We start from the raw sequence: 17,199 nt of genomic DNA, 5'->3' as shown, positions 1-17,199 counted from the left end.
GGGTCCCCAAAGCCCTGGGCCTGCGGGACGGGGCAGGAGAGCCAGGCCCTGGGCCGTGGACAGCTGCACCCAGGGGCGGGCCGGCCGTGCAGCCCCGCACGCGCCCGGGAGCCCCGCGGCAGCTCGGCCACCACCTCTGTGGACTCAGCGGCGGCGCGAGGCTTCGCTCCCCAGCGCTCCTCCCCCCGCGGACGGGTGTAGACGGTTCGAGTCCCGGAGGGCCCGCTCCTGCCTCGAGCCCCCCCCCCCCCCCGGCCGGGGCCCGAGGGTGCTCCGTGCGCCCCAGCGGGTGCAACCGGATTGGGCCTCCCGGGCGCGCGTAGCCCCGTCGGAGATGGGGGGCATCAGGCGGGTGGCCCACCCTGCAGCGCAGCCCCCCGCCCCCCCCTCCCCTCCCCTCCCGGGCTCTCGGGCCTTGGGGCGCCCGTGCCGGCTCGGCGGGGGCGGGGGAGGACGCGGAGCTCGCGGTCCCGGGCGCGCCCCCACGACCCCCGCCGCGCCGGGGCCGGGCCGCAGGCAATTAAAGCGGGATTCCTCCCCCGCTGACGTCGGCGGCGCCCGGGCCCCTCCCGCGGCGGCATAAAAGGCGCGGGCTCCGCAGCGCGGGCGGCAGTGGGGGCCGGGCGGCGCGGCGGTGCGGACTGCGCGGCCGAGCCTCGCGGCGCCCAGAGCGCGGGCCGCCCGCCGAGCCCCGGAGCGCGCCGAGCCCCAGCCGCGCCCCAGCCGCGCCCCAGGCGCGCCCCGGCCGAGCCGAGCCCGAGCCCCAGCCCAGCCGAGCGCGCCAGCGCCCGCCCCAGCGCCCGCAGCCATGCCGGGCCCCCGCGCCGCGCGCACCTGTGCGCTGCTCGCCCTTTGCCTCCTGGGCAGCGCGGCCCAGGATTTCGGGCCGACGCGCTTCATCTGCACCTCGGTGCCCGTGGACGCCGACATGTGCGCCGCGTCCGTGGCCGCCGGCGGCGCCGAGGAGCTCCGGAGCAGCGTGCTGCAGCTCCGCGAGACCGTGCTGCAGCAGAAGGAGACCATCCTGAGCCAGAAGGAGACCATCCGCGAGCTGACCACCAAGCTGGGCCGCTGCGAGAGCCAGAGCACGCTGGACGCGGGCGCCGGCGAGGCCCGGGCCGGCGGTGGCCGCAAGCAGCCCGGCGCGGGCAAGAACACGATGGGCGACCTGTCCCGGACGCCGGCCGCCGAGACGCTCAGCCAACTCGGGCAAACTTTGCAGTCGCTCAAAACCCGCCTGGAGAACCTCGAGGTCCGCGCGCGCCGCGGCTGCCCCTCCGGCCCGCGCGCCCCTCTGCCCGCCCCACCCCCACCCCGGCCCGACCCCCCCACCCCACCCCACCCCGCAGTCCACCGCTCCCGGCTCCCCGCCAGGCCGCCCCCGCATCCGCCCTGAGGGGACCGCGCCGTGGGCCTTGCGCTGGGTCCCGCTCCGCGCGTAACGCTGTGGTTCCCCCCGCCCTTGCACCCCCGCAGCAGTACAGCCGGCTCAATTCCTCCAGCCAGACCAACAGCCTCAAGGATCTGCTGCAGAGCAAGATCGATGACCTGGAGAGGCAGGTGCTGTCTCGGGTGAACACTCTGGAGGAGGGCAAGGGTGGCCCCAAGAACGACACGGAGGAGAGGGTCAAGATCGAGAGCGCCCTGACCTCCCTGCACCAGCGGATCAGCGAGCTGGAGAAAGGTAGCCCGGGGCGGTCGGGGTGGGGGGCTCCCCCGCCAGGCATGCTGCCCGCCCGGCCGGGCTCCCTGGGCCACCGGACCCTGCCTCGGGTCCTGGCTTCCTGCATCGCTCAGCTCCAGGCTGTAAAAGCCCTGAAGCTCCTCCAGCCCCTTCCCGCTCCCCGAGTCCCTGCGCTGGGTTTTGGGTTTCCAGGCGGTGTTCCTGGTAGGTCTGGGGCCCCCTGGGCTGGGGACCTCAGGAGGGAAGGGAAGCGGAGTGAGGAAGGGGTTGATCGGTGTCGGCTGCACCCCCTGCGCACACACACTGGAAGGATTTTTCCAAGTCCGATGTGTTTAATCTTCAGTAAGTTTGCACTGTAGCTGTGGCGCTCCGAGCCCTCCCTGCCGAGGAAGACCGGCTCCAGCTGGTCCCCGTCCCCAGCAGAGAACGGGGCGCCGGCTGGGGATGGTCCTCCCGGTGCCCAGTGGATTTGGTCCCCGAGCAGGTTTTCTCTCACGCCTAATGCACCCCTGGTGTCCTCTGGGGATCTCCGGGTTCCCCGCTTCAGGTGAGCACCCCTCCCCGTGGTTTTATTTCCTGAGTGACCCACAAGCCCTGGCATCTTGCATGTCCTGTGGTTCCTGGCTCACCAACGCTGGCCAGCCCCAGCTGCACCCCGGGGCTCACAGATGAGCTGGGCTCAGCCTTGAAGTCACGGAAATCAAACAAGGTTGTAAAAGGGGGGGGGGTCCTGGGCTGGGAGCGGGGCCACGTGACCCTTCTTGGACCGCAAAATGTGCCGGCTGGATTTAAACAGTGCCATCTTAAGGCATGTTATATAACTGAAAAACAGATCAGGGGAAGGAGGGACGGGGGAGGGAGGGGGGAGGAGGGGGAAGGAGGGAGGGGAGGTTGGGGGAATGAAAACCACCCCCTAGGGAGGCCAGGGGCTGGATCTGCTCCAAGGTGTGTGTTGGGGGGTGCGGGAATGCGAGCCCGAGATGGCTGGGGGAGCCCTGAGGGGGCCAGCCCTGCCGTTCCTTCCCTGATACCTGACTTGGATGGCGGGTTGCTGGCCCAGCAGGATGCCTTCTAGAAATAATTCTTGGCCTGGGGGCCTGTTTAGTTCTGGGCTCCCTGGCGAGCCCCGGAGCACACCCAGGAGCTGGCAGGTGTGTGTCTTCCTGGCTCCGAGCCTGGTGCCTGTGCCCACTGCTGGGTTGGAATGTTTTGCCTGGAGTCAGTCACACCACACCCAGGGCCACAGCTCCAGTGCGTGTGTGGGTGGGGAGGGGGCAGACAAGCGTTCCCCGAGACATCGCTGGCAGGCAGGGAGCTGGTGGCTGTTGTGTAAAGGGAAGCTATCAGGCCAGGAGCCTGATTTTTCAGGAAACGCAGAGGAAGCTCTCCCTGAGAGTGAGTGGCACAGTGCTCAGAACAGTCCGCTGGGCCGGGGCTGGGGGCCGGCTCCCTGCTGTCCTGCCCTCCGTGCGGGGCTCCACGCCAACTCTAGAAGAGCCTCAGAAGAACGCCTTTCCCTCCCGTGGGGGTAGATGGGATTCTGGAAATAGCCAGAGTCCTCGGGGCTGGTTGATCGGGTCAGGAGAGTGGCCAGGGACTGCAGCACGTCCTGGGCCTGAGAGGAGTGCGTTGGGCACCGGGGGCCTGGTTGTCTCGGGTGGGAGTCCAACACGAGGATTTGTGAACACGGCCGGCAGCCTGCATCCCTGGAATCGGGTCTGTGAAGGGGCTGCTGGGGGGAGCCAGGCTGCAGGAGACCCCCTGCCCCTGGGGCTGCACCGTCAAGGGCCGGTTTACCCGCTGAGCGCTGACCCATTCCCTGCCGGTGCCCACCGCGCAGCCTAGGCACGGAAGCCTCCAGCCCCGCACGCTCCCCCCACCCCCCACCTGCCTCCCCAGGGGCAGGATGTGGGAGCCTGACCAGCGAGTGCAGAGATCTTGGGTCAGCTCTTTTGTTCTGGCCCTGTGCCCTCGGGCAGGGCATCGCTTGACCCTGCTGGGCCTCCCTCTCAGCTACGCTAGAAGGGAGAGCAGTGTGCTTGTCCGGCTTCCCAGAGCGTGGGGGGGCGGGTGGAGGGGAGCACCGAACGGTTTCCGACGACAGGGACAAGTGCTTTGAGGTGCAGATGACAGGACTGTGTCCTGTCCTTTCCAGGTCAGAAGGACAACCGCCCTGGGGACAAGTTCCAGCTCACGTTCCCGCTGCGGACCAACTACATGTACGCCAAGGTGAAGAAGAGCCTGCCGGAGATGTACGCCTTCACCGTGTGCATGTGGCTGAAGTCCAGCGCGGCGCCCGGGGTGGGCACACCTTTCTCCTACGCCGTGCCGGGCCAGGCGAACGAGCTGGTGCTCATCGAGTGGGGCAACAATCCCATGGAAATCCTCATCAACGACAAGGTAGGGGCCCTGCCCACCTGGCCCTGTAGGACAGCGTCGTGGGGGCCCAGGCCCACGCGGCTGCTGGGGCGGGTCTGCAGCGGGAGGGACACACAGCCAGGGACGCGGCTGTGGCCCCACCAGAAGGGCAGGCAGGCAGGACTCGGGGGGGATGTGACAGGCAGGAGGGCGCCCTTGGCCATGCTCCGTGGACGGGGTGAAGCTGGAACTGCCCCAGACGGAGGCCAGAGGATGATCCAGAGGGTCCTGCGTCCCTGGGATCGATCCCTGGCTCCTCCTCCCCCAGCCTGCCGCAGAACTGGCTTTGCTCCTTCCGGGGGGAGGACCGCAGAGGCTCCCCGGGTGGTAATTCTAGGGTGGAGATTCTTCCAGAGTCCAGACCTATACCCTGCTCGACCCCTGCCCCCTGGGCCCTTGGAGGGTGCGGCCTCGTCCCCGCGGGGAGCCTTCTCCACCCTGGCCTTCTGCGAAGCTCAGAACGAGCTGCCAGCCGTCCAGCCCCCTCGTCGCTGTGCCAGCGCCGCTAGTAAACATCTCAAGCTCAGGCTGGGGATTGGAACCCAAGCCCTCACTGCGGATGCCGTGACCAGGAAGGCTGTTCCTTTCTGAGCCCCAAGTGAAAGGGTCTACGGGTCGCACCGTCCGCCCTCCCTCACCCCCCAATGCTGGAGAGGGAGGGAAAACCCAGGCCAGAGGCTGGCCTTGCGCTTTAAAAGGGCCGGTGCCGTGCCCCCTGGCGTCGGAGTCTGCAGAGGCTGTGCAGTGTAGACCTAGCAGGAGAGCGGAGAGGCCCAGACGGTGGCAGTGAGCTGAGACCCCAGCGGTGGGCCTCTCCCTCCCAGGGCCGGTTTTGTAGACCAGCAAAGAGGGAGGAGGGTGAGGAGCGGTGAGGATGTTGTGTGTTCAGATGGACCTTAGGGACCCTTGACAAATGGTCACATTTCCTGTGTGACTCCATGGTTCGTTGATGGATGGAGCCAGCGGACAATAAGGTCTCTGGGGGGGCAGGTGCCGAGACAATTCCCTAACGGCCCTAACGGTAATTATTTTAAACGTCGTGATGGGAAGAGTAACAGTTGAACCGGCGAGTGGCGACGATCACTGACCCTGTGCCGTGCCCTGTGTCCATTGTGTCGTGTGTGTCCTCCTTCCTCCCAGGTGGCCAAGCTGCCCTTTGTGATCAACGATGGCCAGTGGCACCACATCTGCATCACCTGGACCACCCGGGATGGGGTCTGGGAAGCCTACCAGGATGGCACCCAGGGTGGCAATGGCGAGAACCTGGCACCCTATCACCCCATCAAGCCGCAGGGTGTGCTGGTGCTGGGCCAGGAGCAGGTACTGGCCTGGGAGCTGGGGGGATGCCGGCTGCGGGGGGAGGAGCCCCAGAACCAGAGGAAGGACAGCATGGCAGGCGGGTGGCCGGGTTACCGGGGGCAGCAAGGAGGGAAGGAGCCACGGAAAGCCGGTTGTGCGGTGGCTGCGGCAGGGTCCCTGCCCTGTGGGTGGGAGTGGGCTCGGTCTGCGTGCTCTCGGGGGCTGCAGCAACACCCCCTGGCACGGGAAGGCTAGTCCGCCGTTAGCGATGCGTGATTTATTTCCTGGAAATGGCTTATGTCCCACTGGGCAGCCAGAGGGAAGCTCAGGTGGGAGGGTCCCAGGCCTTCTGTTCTGTTGGGCTCGGCAAGGAGTGACACCTGAGCTCCTCCGGGCCCTGCTCCTGTGGTGGTGCCAGGCCCCAGCAGCCCCCTCGCTGGCCCCCTCGCTGGCCCCCTCGCTGGTGGAGGGACGGCCCGCGGGTGAGGCAGAGTGCAGGTGTTCCCGGGAGAAGCTCTGCATCCGGGGCACAGGTGGCCAGTAGTGTCCCCTTTCCTGGGCTCCCCGTGGGAGGGGGACCGATGCGTCACCAAAGACCCAGAGATGTGAAATGTCCTTGGGGGTCCGTGTGAGAGAGCCGATGATGGGGACACATCACGTGCCCCCTTGAGAGACCCCCCCATGGCCCCCTCCACCCTCACTCTCTGCTTCTCTCTCGAGGACACTCTGGGCGGTGGGTTCGATGCCACCCAAGCGTTCGTGGGCGAGCTGGCCCATTTCAACATCTGGGACCGCAAGCTGACCCCCGGGGAGGTGTACAACCTGGCCACCTGCAGCAGCAAGGCCCTCGCGGGGAACGTCATCGCCTGGGCCGAGTCCCACATCGAGATCTACGGGGGGGCCACCAAGTGGACATTCGAAGCCTGTCGCCAGATCAACTGAGGCTCCTGCCGGCCGAGCCTCCCCCCTGCTTGTGCGGTGATGACCCTCTCGTGTCTCCTTCTCTCCCTCTCCCCAGGAGTGACTCAGGCCCTCACACGCCCACGCGCACGCACACGGCCTGGTTCGCCCTCGTGCCCCAGGGGAGGCCCCGCTCCCCTGGGGGAGCCCACCCTGGTTCCCCGCTCGCGCTCGCAGGCCCATGCGGCCGTAGGTGAGGTCGTGTGTGTGTGTGTGTGTGTGTGTGTGTGTGTGTGAGTGTGTGTGAGTGTGTGTGTCTCGGGGAGGCGCTTTCTTTCAGAATGAGCTAGCTCCTTTCCTCCTCTCTCCGCGGTGTCGGGAAACCCCGACGGGGCGAACATGTGAACCTGCCGAGCCCGCGCCCGCGCCGCCCGTCGGCCCCGGGGCCGCGCGGCTTCTTCCGCGCCCGCGTCTGTCTTCGCAAACCCTGTCCGGCGCGGCCGGTCTCTGTGTGGGAGGATACGTGCATCTCAGCGGTCGGCTCGAGGCCGGGGGGCCTCTCCGCAGAGACTCTCTCTCGTAGCAGGAGGGGATCGTCCTGATGGGGCCCTGGGGTGGCAGCTCGTGCCCTGGGGCCGGGGAGGGGGGCCGGCCTCGGGCAGCGGCCAGTGCCCGCCCAGCTGGTTTGCATGCCCAGCTCTCGGCTCGGCCCAGCACCGGTGCCCGCCCCCAGGTCCGCGGGCTCGTCCCTCCCTTGCGGCTGCCGGCTGGCGCCCCTGGGATGAGGGGTCCCTCCCACAGTCCAGGAGGCCCCCTTGCCTTTGGCCTCGGGCGGCGGGGACTGGAGGTGTCCACGGGTCAGCTCCACGGAGGACCCGTTGGACCAGGAAACCCACGTTCTGATTAAGACCCAGCCAGGTCGGGCCCCTGATGCTGGACGTGCGCGGTGGAGAGGTCCAAGCTCATCTTGACAGCCCCCCTCCTCCTGCACCCCCGGGGCCCACGGGCTGGCGGCCAGTCCTCCCCGGGGCAGGGCCTCCGGATGCCTCCACACGGAGCCCGGCAGGGCCTGAGACCCGCTCCCCATCACAGGTCCTGCAGGGGCCCCCCCCCCGTCACCAGCTGGTGACCCCCAGGCCCCCCAGAGCCTTTCCTTCCCCGCCGTGAACAGCACCCATACACATTTCCTCCTCGTCCTTCCGCGGCGGGGGGAGCGTGTGTGTGTGTGTTTCTGTGTGTGCACGCGTGTCGAGAGCGAGAGCGAGAGAGAGAGAGAGAGAGAGAGAGCGCTCCAAGACGGATCACGCCCACGGTGAGCTCCCTGCTCTGTTGTACCATCTGGGGGTCGCACCCTGGACTCTGTCGCCAGGAGTCTAATTAGCAAAAGGCTGGCACGTCTTTCTAGAAATTCTCCCGCACTGCCTGGCTCATCTACAGCTGCAGACATTTCTTCGGGAGGAGCAGGTGTTCCCATCTTCTGTCCCTCCCGGGGGCACCTGTCTCCTTAAACGCAGGTCCGTGTTGTGTCGGAAACCTAGTGCATCTGTGTGTGTCTGTGTTGTTGTCTCTGTGTTAGTGTTCACGTGGGCGTCCGCGCGGCACCCGGTGGCCGTTCCCCAGAACGGGTGCGGGCCGGGCGCGCGCGCTGCGTGTTGTGGTTCAACAGTGGCTTTTTTCTGAGACCATCGTGCTTCGTCAGAGCCCGTCGGGTTGTGGCATCTTTGGATCTGCAGGGATCTTCTGTGTTTGCATGTTCCTTGGGGTGGCGCGTCCCTTGCTCCTTTGGTCCGATGTGTGTCCCCCCTGCCTGCATGGACTTCTGGTTCTGTGTTGTGTGCGCACTGCCACCCGTCGTTCCGTGACCATCCACGTAGCTACCGAAAATGGCTGGATAAGCAAGCCAAGGGTGTCGGGGGAGGCCCGGCGAGGGAGCCGTCTCCCTCTCCCCCTCCCCACTCCCCAAACACACCAAGAAGTATTTTTCACATGTAGGTTGGCAAGGAGCCTAAACAGAGCCCATGACTGGGACGGAGCGAGAGCTTGGAATCACCCCTCTAGGCAGGTCGGCCCCACCCCTCACTTCAGCCCCCGGCGGCTGTTGCTTAGGCAGAGGCCCGGGGGGGTGCTGGGTGCTCCCCTGTCAGCACCTGCCACCAGCCCCTGCCGATGATCTAGCGGACCCCAGACCACCGTGTGCCCCCCGCGGGGCCGGTGGGAGCTGTCCGTGCAGGACCACAAGCCATCCTCTGCCCCCGCCAGAGCCGGGCAGAGCCGACCCCAGACGCTACGCCTACACCCCCGTGGCCCCCCTGCCCCGTGCACCTTCCTCGCCCTCCCCGGCCGCACCCCCGCGGTGCCGGGGACAGAAGCTGACATTTGGCTCCCTCCCCGCCCCTCTCCGGGGCCTGTGCCAAGCCCCTTGACTCCCTCACTGTGTTCACACTTGGCACGTTGCTGGCCCCGAGAAAGGTCGATGACACAGCCACAGATCTAATCCACGTAGTCTCCCATCTCCTTAATCTGACCGACGCTCCCTCTTGCACTGAATACCACATGCCTATCTCAGGTAAGCCGTTTTATAAAATAAGAAGATGCACAGCACTGCCGAGGCGGTGTTGGCTCTTGCCGAGCTGGTGTCCCACAGCTCCCCGGGTGTCCGAGCTGGGGAGCTGCCGACAGAGGCTCTCCGGGCCCTCGGGGCTTAGATCCCACTGGAATCGTAAGCCTTCTTGCTTTTGATAACACAGTATTATTTCTCTTACTGTAGAAGAAAAAAGTTTATTACCAAACAAGAGTATTTTTATGAAAGAAAAGGACAAACCTATAAAAATTAACTCAACCTATATCTCCCTGGAAAATACTTTCAGGCTCCGCCAAAACGTAGGATTGAAAGCGTGTATTTTGGAAGAAAGAGATACATTTTGTATGCTTTCTTTTCCTTTTTGTAGATTCCCGGTTTATTTTCTAAGACTGCAAAGATCACTTTGTCACCAGCCCCGGGACCTGAGACCAAGGGGGTGTCTTGTGGGCAGTGAAGGGGGGGAGAGGCCGGCGTGAGGTTCAGTCATTCCAATGAGCTCCAGAGAGGGGCCACGTGCGCTCAGAGGTGTTGGGGACCAGGATGCGAATTGGCCCATTCGTGGTGGACCCTTTGCCTCGGAGCCCATCAAGTCCAGGACTTGATGGTCAGTTCCAATCCCGGTAGAAGAAACTAGGGCTGCGTGTTGTTAACACGAAGAGGATAGGACGCTTTATGATCTCATGGCAACCAAAACGTGGCTTGACACAGCCGTGGTTTCATCTCTTAAAACACAGCGTGTACATTTATTCAGCTAATGATGGGAAACGTGTCACTTCCGGGCACAGTGGACTTAAGTGCAATTTGTCCAAAGGGAACAAGTCATTGAGGAGAAAAAAAAAAAAAAAGCCCAATACTTAGAGTCCCGATCTTGTCTTATTTGCCAAAAACAAACAAACAAATCCAACAAAGCAAACCCCCCCTGGTTGATATTGTTACAATGTATATACTGTATAATATGAAAGAGAATCGACGTATCTTACTTTTTCATTATTTGCTAACCAAAGCTGTACATTTTTCATATGATCTGCAGCCTTTTGGGTATCAAATGGGTCAAAACCATGGGACCTGCCACCTCCCATCAGCAATTCTGGAAATGCACTATTTCTACTGGTATTGCTTTTTTTTTCATTTTCTTGCTGAAACGACATGAATTGTTGAGTTTATTTTTACACAGTAAAGAGTGAAGAAAGACGGTGGTGTGCGTGGAGTGTCTCTTTCCTCAAGCTCGCCGGGGCCACCCCGACCTGCCTCAGGGAGGGGCCGCCCGGGCTCTGTGCCCCTGGCAGTCTCACGGCCTTTGCTGATGCTGGGACATGGGTGTGGGGGGCGCTGGGGGGGGGGGGGCTGGGGTTCACAGGTGCCACTGGCACGGGGGCACAGAGAGGGAAGGGATGCCCTGGCTGGGTGTGGCCACACTGGGCTTGGGGTGCAGAGTGCCCCCCGCCCCCATTCCTCGCCTCACCTGCAGGCCCGCTCCCTCCTGGGCGCGTGCACTGCCCCCACCGCCGCACAGCCGGGCGACGCTCCAGGCCACCCCGGGCTCGTGCTTCCCAAGCCACCCTGCTCTGTTCTTTGCCATGTCACTGCCGGCCGGATAGTGGCCAACACCTGGTCACCTCCCCTCTTCTGCGGTTCCCGGGCCCCTTCCCTGCACTCAAGTAGGAGAGCATCCCCACAAAGGATGAGGGATTGAGACAAGGGGGCAGGTGAGGCGGGGGCTTCCCTCCCGGCCCCTCGCGAGCCGAGCTAGACTCTGCATGCACATAGAGCTCGTGAGCCGCTCCAAGGGACAAAGGGACCAAGAGCAAAAATAGCCCACCTGGTGGATTGGTCTCCCCACCGCACCCCAACCCACATGTGCGCGGCGGCTTCGCGGAAGGGGTGAGCCCCCGGCTTCTCGCTGGCACTGACCGTGCTCCTCGCCTCGCCCACGGACTTCCTGCCCGGTGCGGTCAGTGGCCTCTGTTGGGGGCCCGGGAGCCGGCGTTGGCTGGGGCGTGAGCGAGGCCCCTGGTGGCCGGCGGGTCAGTTCTCCCTGTTGTGCCTGCGGGGGGAGCCTCTGGGCCCCAGAGCTGCCTGGGGGGGGGCGCTGCAGACCTCACACCTGGCCCTGTGGCCCGGCCGGGCCGTGCCATCCCCGCAGCCGCAGCCCACGCTCTGCCTCTTCGCGTCCCCTCGGGAAAGCGCGTGGTCAGGCCCGCGATAACGTCACTCTGAAGTTTTTCATTTCCCCGAGGAGCTCGTTCAAAGGCTCGGGTGTTTCAACTATGATCAGAAACGAGTTTCCCTCCACACCTCTCCCGATCCTGGCGCATCAATGAATGACGTGGGGGGCCTTGAAACGGAAAACGACCGCTCAGGGGAGGGCTGTGGGGCGCCGGCTCGTGTGGGGGTCTGAGCAGGGGGACACAGGCTTGGGATGGTAGCGCCAGAGTGTCTGGGGTCAGCGATCCCAGGAGCCCATCGGACGCCTGAAACTCCTCTCGGCTTGCACACGTCTGGTGATGGGGAGCTCACTATCCCCCAGAGACCGTCTGTCCCGCTTTCAGACAGCTCCACCAGGGAGTTTCCTTACATGTTTCTGTTATCTGCCTTTTATTTTTTGTAAGATTTTAAAATTTTACTAATGAGAGACACAGAGAGAAGCAGAGACACAGGCAGAGGGAGAAGCAGGCTCCATGCAGGGAGCCCGACGTGGGACTCGATCCCAGGACCCCGGGGTCACGGCCTGAGCTGAAGGCAGACGCTCAGCACTGAGCCCCCCGGGCGCCCCATCTGTTCTCTTCCTTGGATCCTGTGCTCGGTTGCTTATACTGAGGTGCAGCTTCCACCCACCTGTTCCCACACGTGGACGCCCACCATGTGCCCCGCGTCCCCACCACCCCTCAGCCGTCGAACCACATGGGGCAAGGGGGCCACCTGTCTGATTTGTGGCTTTGTCTAGCTCCATCGTTGAGGGGGGACAAAGCTCAGTCTCGAAGGCCTGTGAGATGCCTGGGCTGGGAGAGCCCCGAGGGTCCCCTAGCCCAACCCCTCCATTTTCCGGATGAGGGGATCGAGGCCCAGAGAGGCCGTGTTCAAAGTCACACAGCTCGTGTACGCCGGCCCGAATCAGACCTCGGGATTCCTGACTCCCAGCCCAGGGCTCAGTGGCCTCACCTGTCACCACCTGGCAGGTAAGGACGGGGGCAGCTCCCCCCTCCTCTTCCTGCATCACCCCCCCCCCAAGAAGGCTGACCCCCGCCCCTCACTCCCCATGGGGCCTCCGGTGACCACTCCCTCCTGAGGCACTGAATGCCGAGAGGAGCTGCCCGGGGTGGGAGGTGTGGTCTTCTCCAGGCTGGGCCTTGGGCCATGTCGGTGCAGCCCTGGGGCCCAGCGAGGGCCTCTTGGAAGGCCTGGGGGGCCGCTGGGCGGCTCCTGCCTCCCCCGGCCCTCCCCACCCCCACCCAGGGCCGCAGCCGGCGTCTGTCCCCCACGGCTGACCTGCTGCAGGCCTCGTTGAACTCCTGGCCCCCCGCAGGGGCAACGGAGAAGCAGAGAGTGACCTGGGGGGGTCTGGGTGAGACTCAAAGGAGCCCACTGCCAAGTACAGGGTCTGCTTGAAATCGCGCATTTTACCTGAAGCTACAATGCGGATTCGCGTCCTCCACACCAGACCCCTGCAGACCCCGACCTGGTCCCTGCCCCGGAAGGCTGGGCCACATGTCCCCCTGGTATAAAAAGGGTAACGCCAGAGGGCCTCTGCGGTCCCTCTGAGCTCTCCCTGGGGCCTGAGGACCGATGTCCCCAGTCCTGGGGTGTCAGTGTCGTCCTCTGCCCCGAGCCCCTGCTCACTCAGGCCCCCTGGCCTCCTGCCCCTCTTGTGTGTCCCCTGCCCCGCCATCAGTCCCAGAGCCATGGGACCTACCCTCACAGACCTTCCCACAGTGTTGGCTGTCCTCTCAGGGTCCCTGCTGTCCTTCCTCAAACCCTCCGGCCAGAGACCCCTGCCCTCTCAGCCACGCAGGAGCTCACGTGTCTCATCACTGGTAGCAGACCTTGGGTCATGGTTTCTCCCCGGAGGTTTCTTTTTTCTTTTTTTAAAAAAGATTTTATTGATCTATCCATGAGAGACCCAGAGAGAGAGAAAGAGAGAGAGAGAGAGAGAGGTGGAGACACAGGCAGAGGGAGAGGCAGGCTCCATGCAGGGAGCCCCATGCGGGACTCGATCCCAGGACCCCAGGGTCACGCCCTGAGTCCAAGGCAGGCCCTCAACCACTGAGCCACCCAGGCGTCCCACCCTGGAAGTTTCTTAGCCACCATGTCAACCGGGGTGCACAGAAGCCCTCGGCGGTGGGAGGGGGGTGCATCGAAGGTCTGGAGCGCAGAGTCCCTCCCAGCACCCGGCCGCCCACCCGTTTACAAGCTGGGCCTCCCATCAACGTGGACCCCGGTGGTCTCCCTCTTGGGAGGGGTGCAGGGCGCGGGGGGCCGACAGGGTTGAGGCGATGCAAAGCCTGGAGGCCGCACTCCCTGAGCACCTGCAGGGGGCAGGCACCTGGGCCGTGAGGCCAGTGGGTGGTCGCTGGGCAGAGGGGGCGGCTCCGAGGGGTGCTGGGCAGCTCCGGGGCGGGAGGCGGGGGAGGCGGGGGCGGCGGGGAGGGCTGGTGAGAGTTTGCAGGCTTGCGTGCCTATGAGACATTGCCAAGGAAGCCGTCTGTCCCGTTTGATTTCTGTGCTTCTCAATTCAGGCCAAGGTGGGGGGCCATCTGCTAAAGTGGGCACGGATAAAACATTGTCGCTGTGCAGAAAATTGGCTTCTGAGGGGAGGCTGTGTGCTCAGCACAGAGCAGCCTGCAGAGTTGCTGCCAGAGGCGCCGGGCAGCGCCGGGGTGCAGGGAGAGAGGCGCTGGCGCGTGCGGCTGCAGCAACACCCCTGCGCCCCCCACGCCCCCTCGCCGGGCTCCAGCCCACACGGGCCAGCTCTCCAGGGCGCCAAGCCCCTTCTCCAAACTTAGGGGCCGTTGCACAGGGGGTCACAAAGCTTCCTGACGGCTTGACTGATACGATTCCTTGTCCTACATGCCGCCGTTTACACGATTCGATGGCTTTCACGTGCCACACTACTAATTTTTAAAAATTGTGGCAAATGTATGCCCCATAAAATTCAATGTCACTGAAGCGTGCAGTTCAGTGGGGGGTTTGATTACACTCCCAGCGCTGCGCCACTCCGCCACCACCTCGTCCCAAAACTCTTTCATCCTCCCAGACACTCTGTCCCCGTAAAACGTCGACAGCCCATTCCCCTGCCCCTCACTCACGGTGACCTCCGTGGCCTCTGACCTACTGTCTGTCCCTATGAATCCAGGCCCCTCGTGGAAGTGGGATCAGACGCTATCTGCCCTTTTGGTGCCGGGCTGACTTCACGGAGCATCGTGTCCTCAGGGTCCGCGCACGCTGTGGCACGTGTCGGGCTGTCCCTCCCTTTTCACGGCTGAGTAATACTCCGCCGCGTGGATGGACCACATTTTGTTTCTCCCGTCATCTGCGGACAGACACGTGGGCTGCTTCCAGCTTCCGGCTGCTGTGAATAGGGCTGCTGTGCTCAGGGGCGTACCAGGATCTGTTTCAGGCCCCGCTGTCAGTTATTTGGGGTATGCACCCAGGAGTGGAATCATATGGGAATTCTATGTTTAGCGGTTTGAGGAGCTGCCAAACTTCTTTTTATAGTGGCTGCACCGTTTTACATTCCTACCAGCGATGTGCTAGGGTTCCAATTCCTCCACCAACATTTGTCACTTCTGTTTTCTTTCGTTCTTTCTTTCTTTTTCTTTCTTTCTTTCTTTTTTTTTTTTTTTGATAGTAGCCATCCTAATAGGTGTGAGGTGGTATCTCGTGGCGACACGGATTGTGTTTCATAATGATTCGTGACATTGTGATATCACACAGTACAGTGATACAGCGATTTTTCACCTGCTCATTGGCCATTTGAGTCTCTTCTCTGGAGAAATGTCCATTCGTGGACGTCTGGGGGGCTCAGAGGTTGAGCATCTGCCTTTGGCTCAGGTCGTGACCCCCGGGGTCCTGGGATCGAGTCCCGCATCGGGCTCCCCACAGGGAGCCTGTTCTCCCTCTGCCTGTGTCTCTGCCTCTCTCTGTGTCTCTCAGGAATAAATTAAAAAAAAAATCTTAAGAAAAATATCCATTCAAATTCTTTGCCTGGTTTTCAGATGAGGTGTTTGGCTTCTTTGTTGTTGACTCATAGGCGCTCTTTACATGTTCTGGATACGAATCCCTCATCAGACATATGACTTCTGAATATTTTGTCTTTTCGCGCTCTCAGTTGTACCCTTTAATGCACAAAAGTTTGTTATGTTGATGAAATCCAATTTGTGTATTTTTTTTCTTTTCCTGCCTGTGCTTTTGGTGTCATAGCCAAGAAATCATCTTCTTAACTAAATCCTACTCATCCCCGACCCTCCCCTTCCCCGTGGGCACCCAGGACCCCTCTGCTGGCCACACGCCGCTGGCCACACACACGCAAGTGTTCCGCGTGGCTCCGTGTCCCCCACCCAGAGCCTGGGACGCGTCCTTCCTCGCAGCAGAAGCCCCTGCTGGCTTGAACATTCTTGGCTCTGGGCTTTGCTCTTCAGAATTTTGGTTCTCTAAGAATCGCAGAATGTTAGCACAGATGTAGAAAGAAGAAAAAAACAACAACAACAACCAGAAACGCTCTTTGAAATAAGAGCTGAGTGCTTTCCCCTTCTGCGGGAACAGCAGAAGTCCTAGGCCAGCTGGACTCCAGTTAGGACCCCCCCGTGGCTTCTGTTGGTGTGAAAAGGCGCCCCCGGCTCTGTGCCCTCCCTCGTCCCCCGCCTCTGGGGTTCCGGGGGGAGGGAAGGGGTGAAGGGAAGGGGTGCGGGGAGGAGAGTGGGGAGCCCGTGGTTTTCTCAGGCATCCTGGGAGAAAGGTGACGGCCTGTGGAAGAGAAAGCTGAGATAGGGCCGAGGGGGGCAGAGGGTGACATTGCGGGGGGTGGGGGTGGGGGGCGGGAGGGGAGCCCCGAGCCGCTGCCCCCCATCCTGGATGATGACTCGCCCAGTGTCCGCTGCCCAGAGCCACCCGCGGGGAGGAAGCTGTGCACGCAGGCAGTGTGGACCACCCGTGAGCACGCGGCAGGAGGGGGCGCCGAAGGAAGGGAGGTCCTGGGGAAACATGGGAGCCCTCCCGGGATCCTGGGTGCTCCAGGCTTAGGGACAGTGCCGTGCACCGCTGAACAGTGCTCCCCCACTCAGGCCACCCAGAACCCTGGAGCCTGACCTCGTTTGGAAACAGAGTCTGCAGATGTGATCCAGGTGAGGATCCCTTCCTTGGCTCTGATCCTACCAGCAGCAGCGTCACAAGAAGGGGGACGTTTGGTCAAAGACACGGAGACCCCAGGAGAAGGCCGAGCAGACACGGGGGTGGGGGCCCGACCGCGGCGTCCACGAGGTGTGGTCCTGGAGGGGCTGCGGGTGGCTCCGCCGATGGGAAGACGTGGATCCGATTCTGCCTCGGGGCCGCCACGAGGCCCTGCTCACACCTGACTTCACCCCTGGGGTCAGACTCTGGGCCCCCCGGGACCGTCCGGGATACCTTTGTATGTGCGAGGCTGCTCCGTTTGGGGGATCCCATCCCAGCAGCCCCAGGAAGGAACAAGGGGCTGACGGCTTCGTGGTCATCGCACAGCAGGGGGTGGCTCAGTCGGGTGAGCGTCCGACTCTGGATTTGGGCTCAGGTCATGGTCTCGGGGGTGTGGATGGAGCCCCGTGTCGGGCTCCACACTCGGCGGGGAGTCGGCTTGAGGTTCTCCCCCTCCCTCTGTCCCCGCTCGTGCTCTCTCTCTCTCTCTCTCTCTCCCTCTCTCTCAAACAAATAAATAAATCTTTAAAAGCAAAGCAGAGGGATCCCTGGGTGGCGCAGTGGTTTGGCGCCTGCCTTTGGCCCAGGGCGTGATCCGGAAGACCCTGGATCGAATCCCACGTCGGGCTCCCGGTGCATGGAGCCTGCTTCTCCCTCTGCCTGTGTCTCTGCCTCTCTCTCTCTCTCTCTATCATAAATAAATAAAAATTTAAAAAAAATTAAAAAAAAATAAAAGCAAAGCAGAGAGGCCCCTAAGCCTGACGTCCCGGGAACGCCAGGTGGCTGAGCCTGGCTCGCCCTGGGGTCCCTGCCTCTAGCTGGGGGCCAGTCCCCCGCACAAAGGAGGCAGACCCACTTCGGGGACAGTGAAGCGCAGCCTCTGAGCTCAGGGTCTCTGCCCCTTAGGGCTCAGGGGACACCAGGCTCTGGCCCC

At 63.1% G+C, this 17,199-nt stretch overlaps 1 protein-coding gene across 1 annotated transcript; it reads left to right on the top strand.

The window, feature by feature from the left end:
* Window positions 1-808: 808 nt before the first annotated feature.
* NPTX1 (neuronal pentraxin 1) lies at window positions 809-10,073 on the top strand. Its single transcript, XM_041723835.1, has 5 exons — window positions 809-1,252; window positions 1,477-1,684; window positions 3,840-4,084; window positions 5,243-5,422; window positions 6,122-10,073. The coding sequence occupies exons 1-5, from the start codon at window positions 809-811 to the stop codon at window positions 6,341-6,343; spliced, it is 1,299 nt and encodes a 432-aa protein (XP_041579769.1). The 3' UTR covers window positions 6,344-10,073.
* The last annotated feature ends 7,126 nt before the right edge of the window (window positions 10,074-17,199 follow it).

The sequence above is a fragment of the Vulpes lagopus genome, chromosome 12, assembly GCF_018345385.1.
Source record: "Vulpes lagopus strain Blue_001 chromosome 12, ASM1834538v1, whole genome shotgun sequence".
Lineage (NCBI taxonomy): Eukaryota > Metazoa > Chordata > Mammalia > Carnivora > Canidae > Vulpes > Vulpes lagopus.
This window is presented reverse-complemented; position numbering and strand designations above follow the sequence as displayed.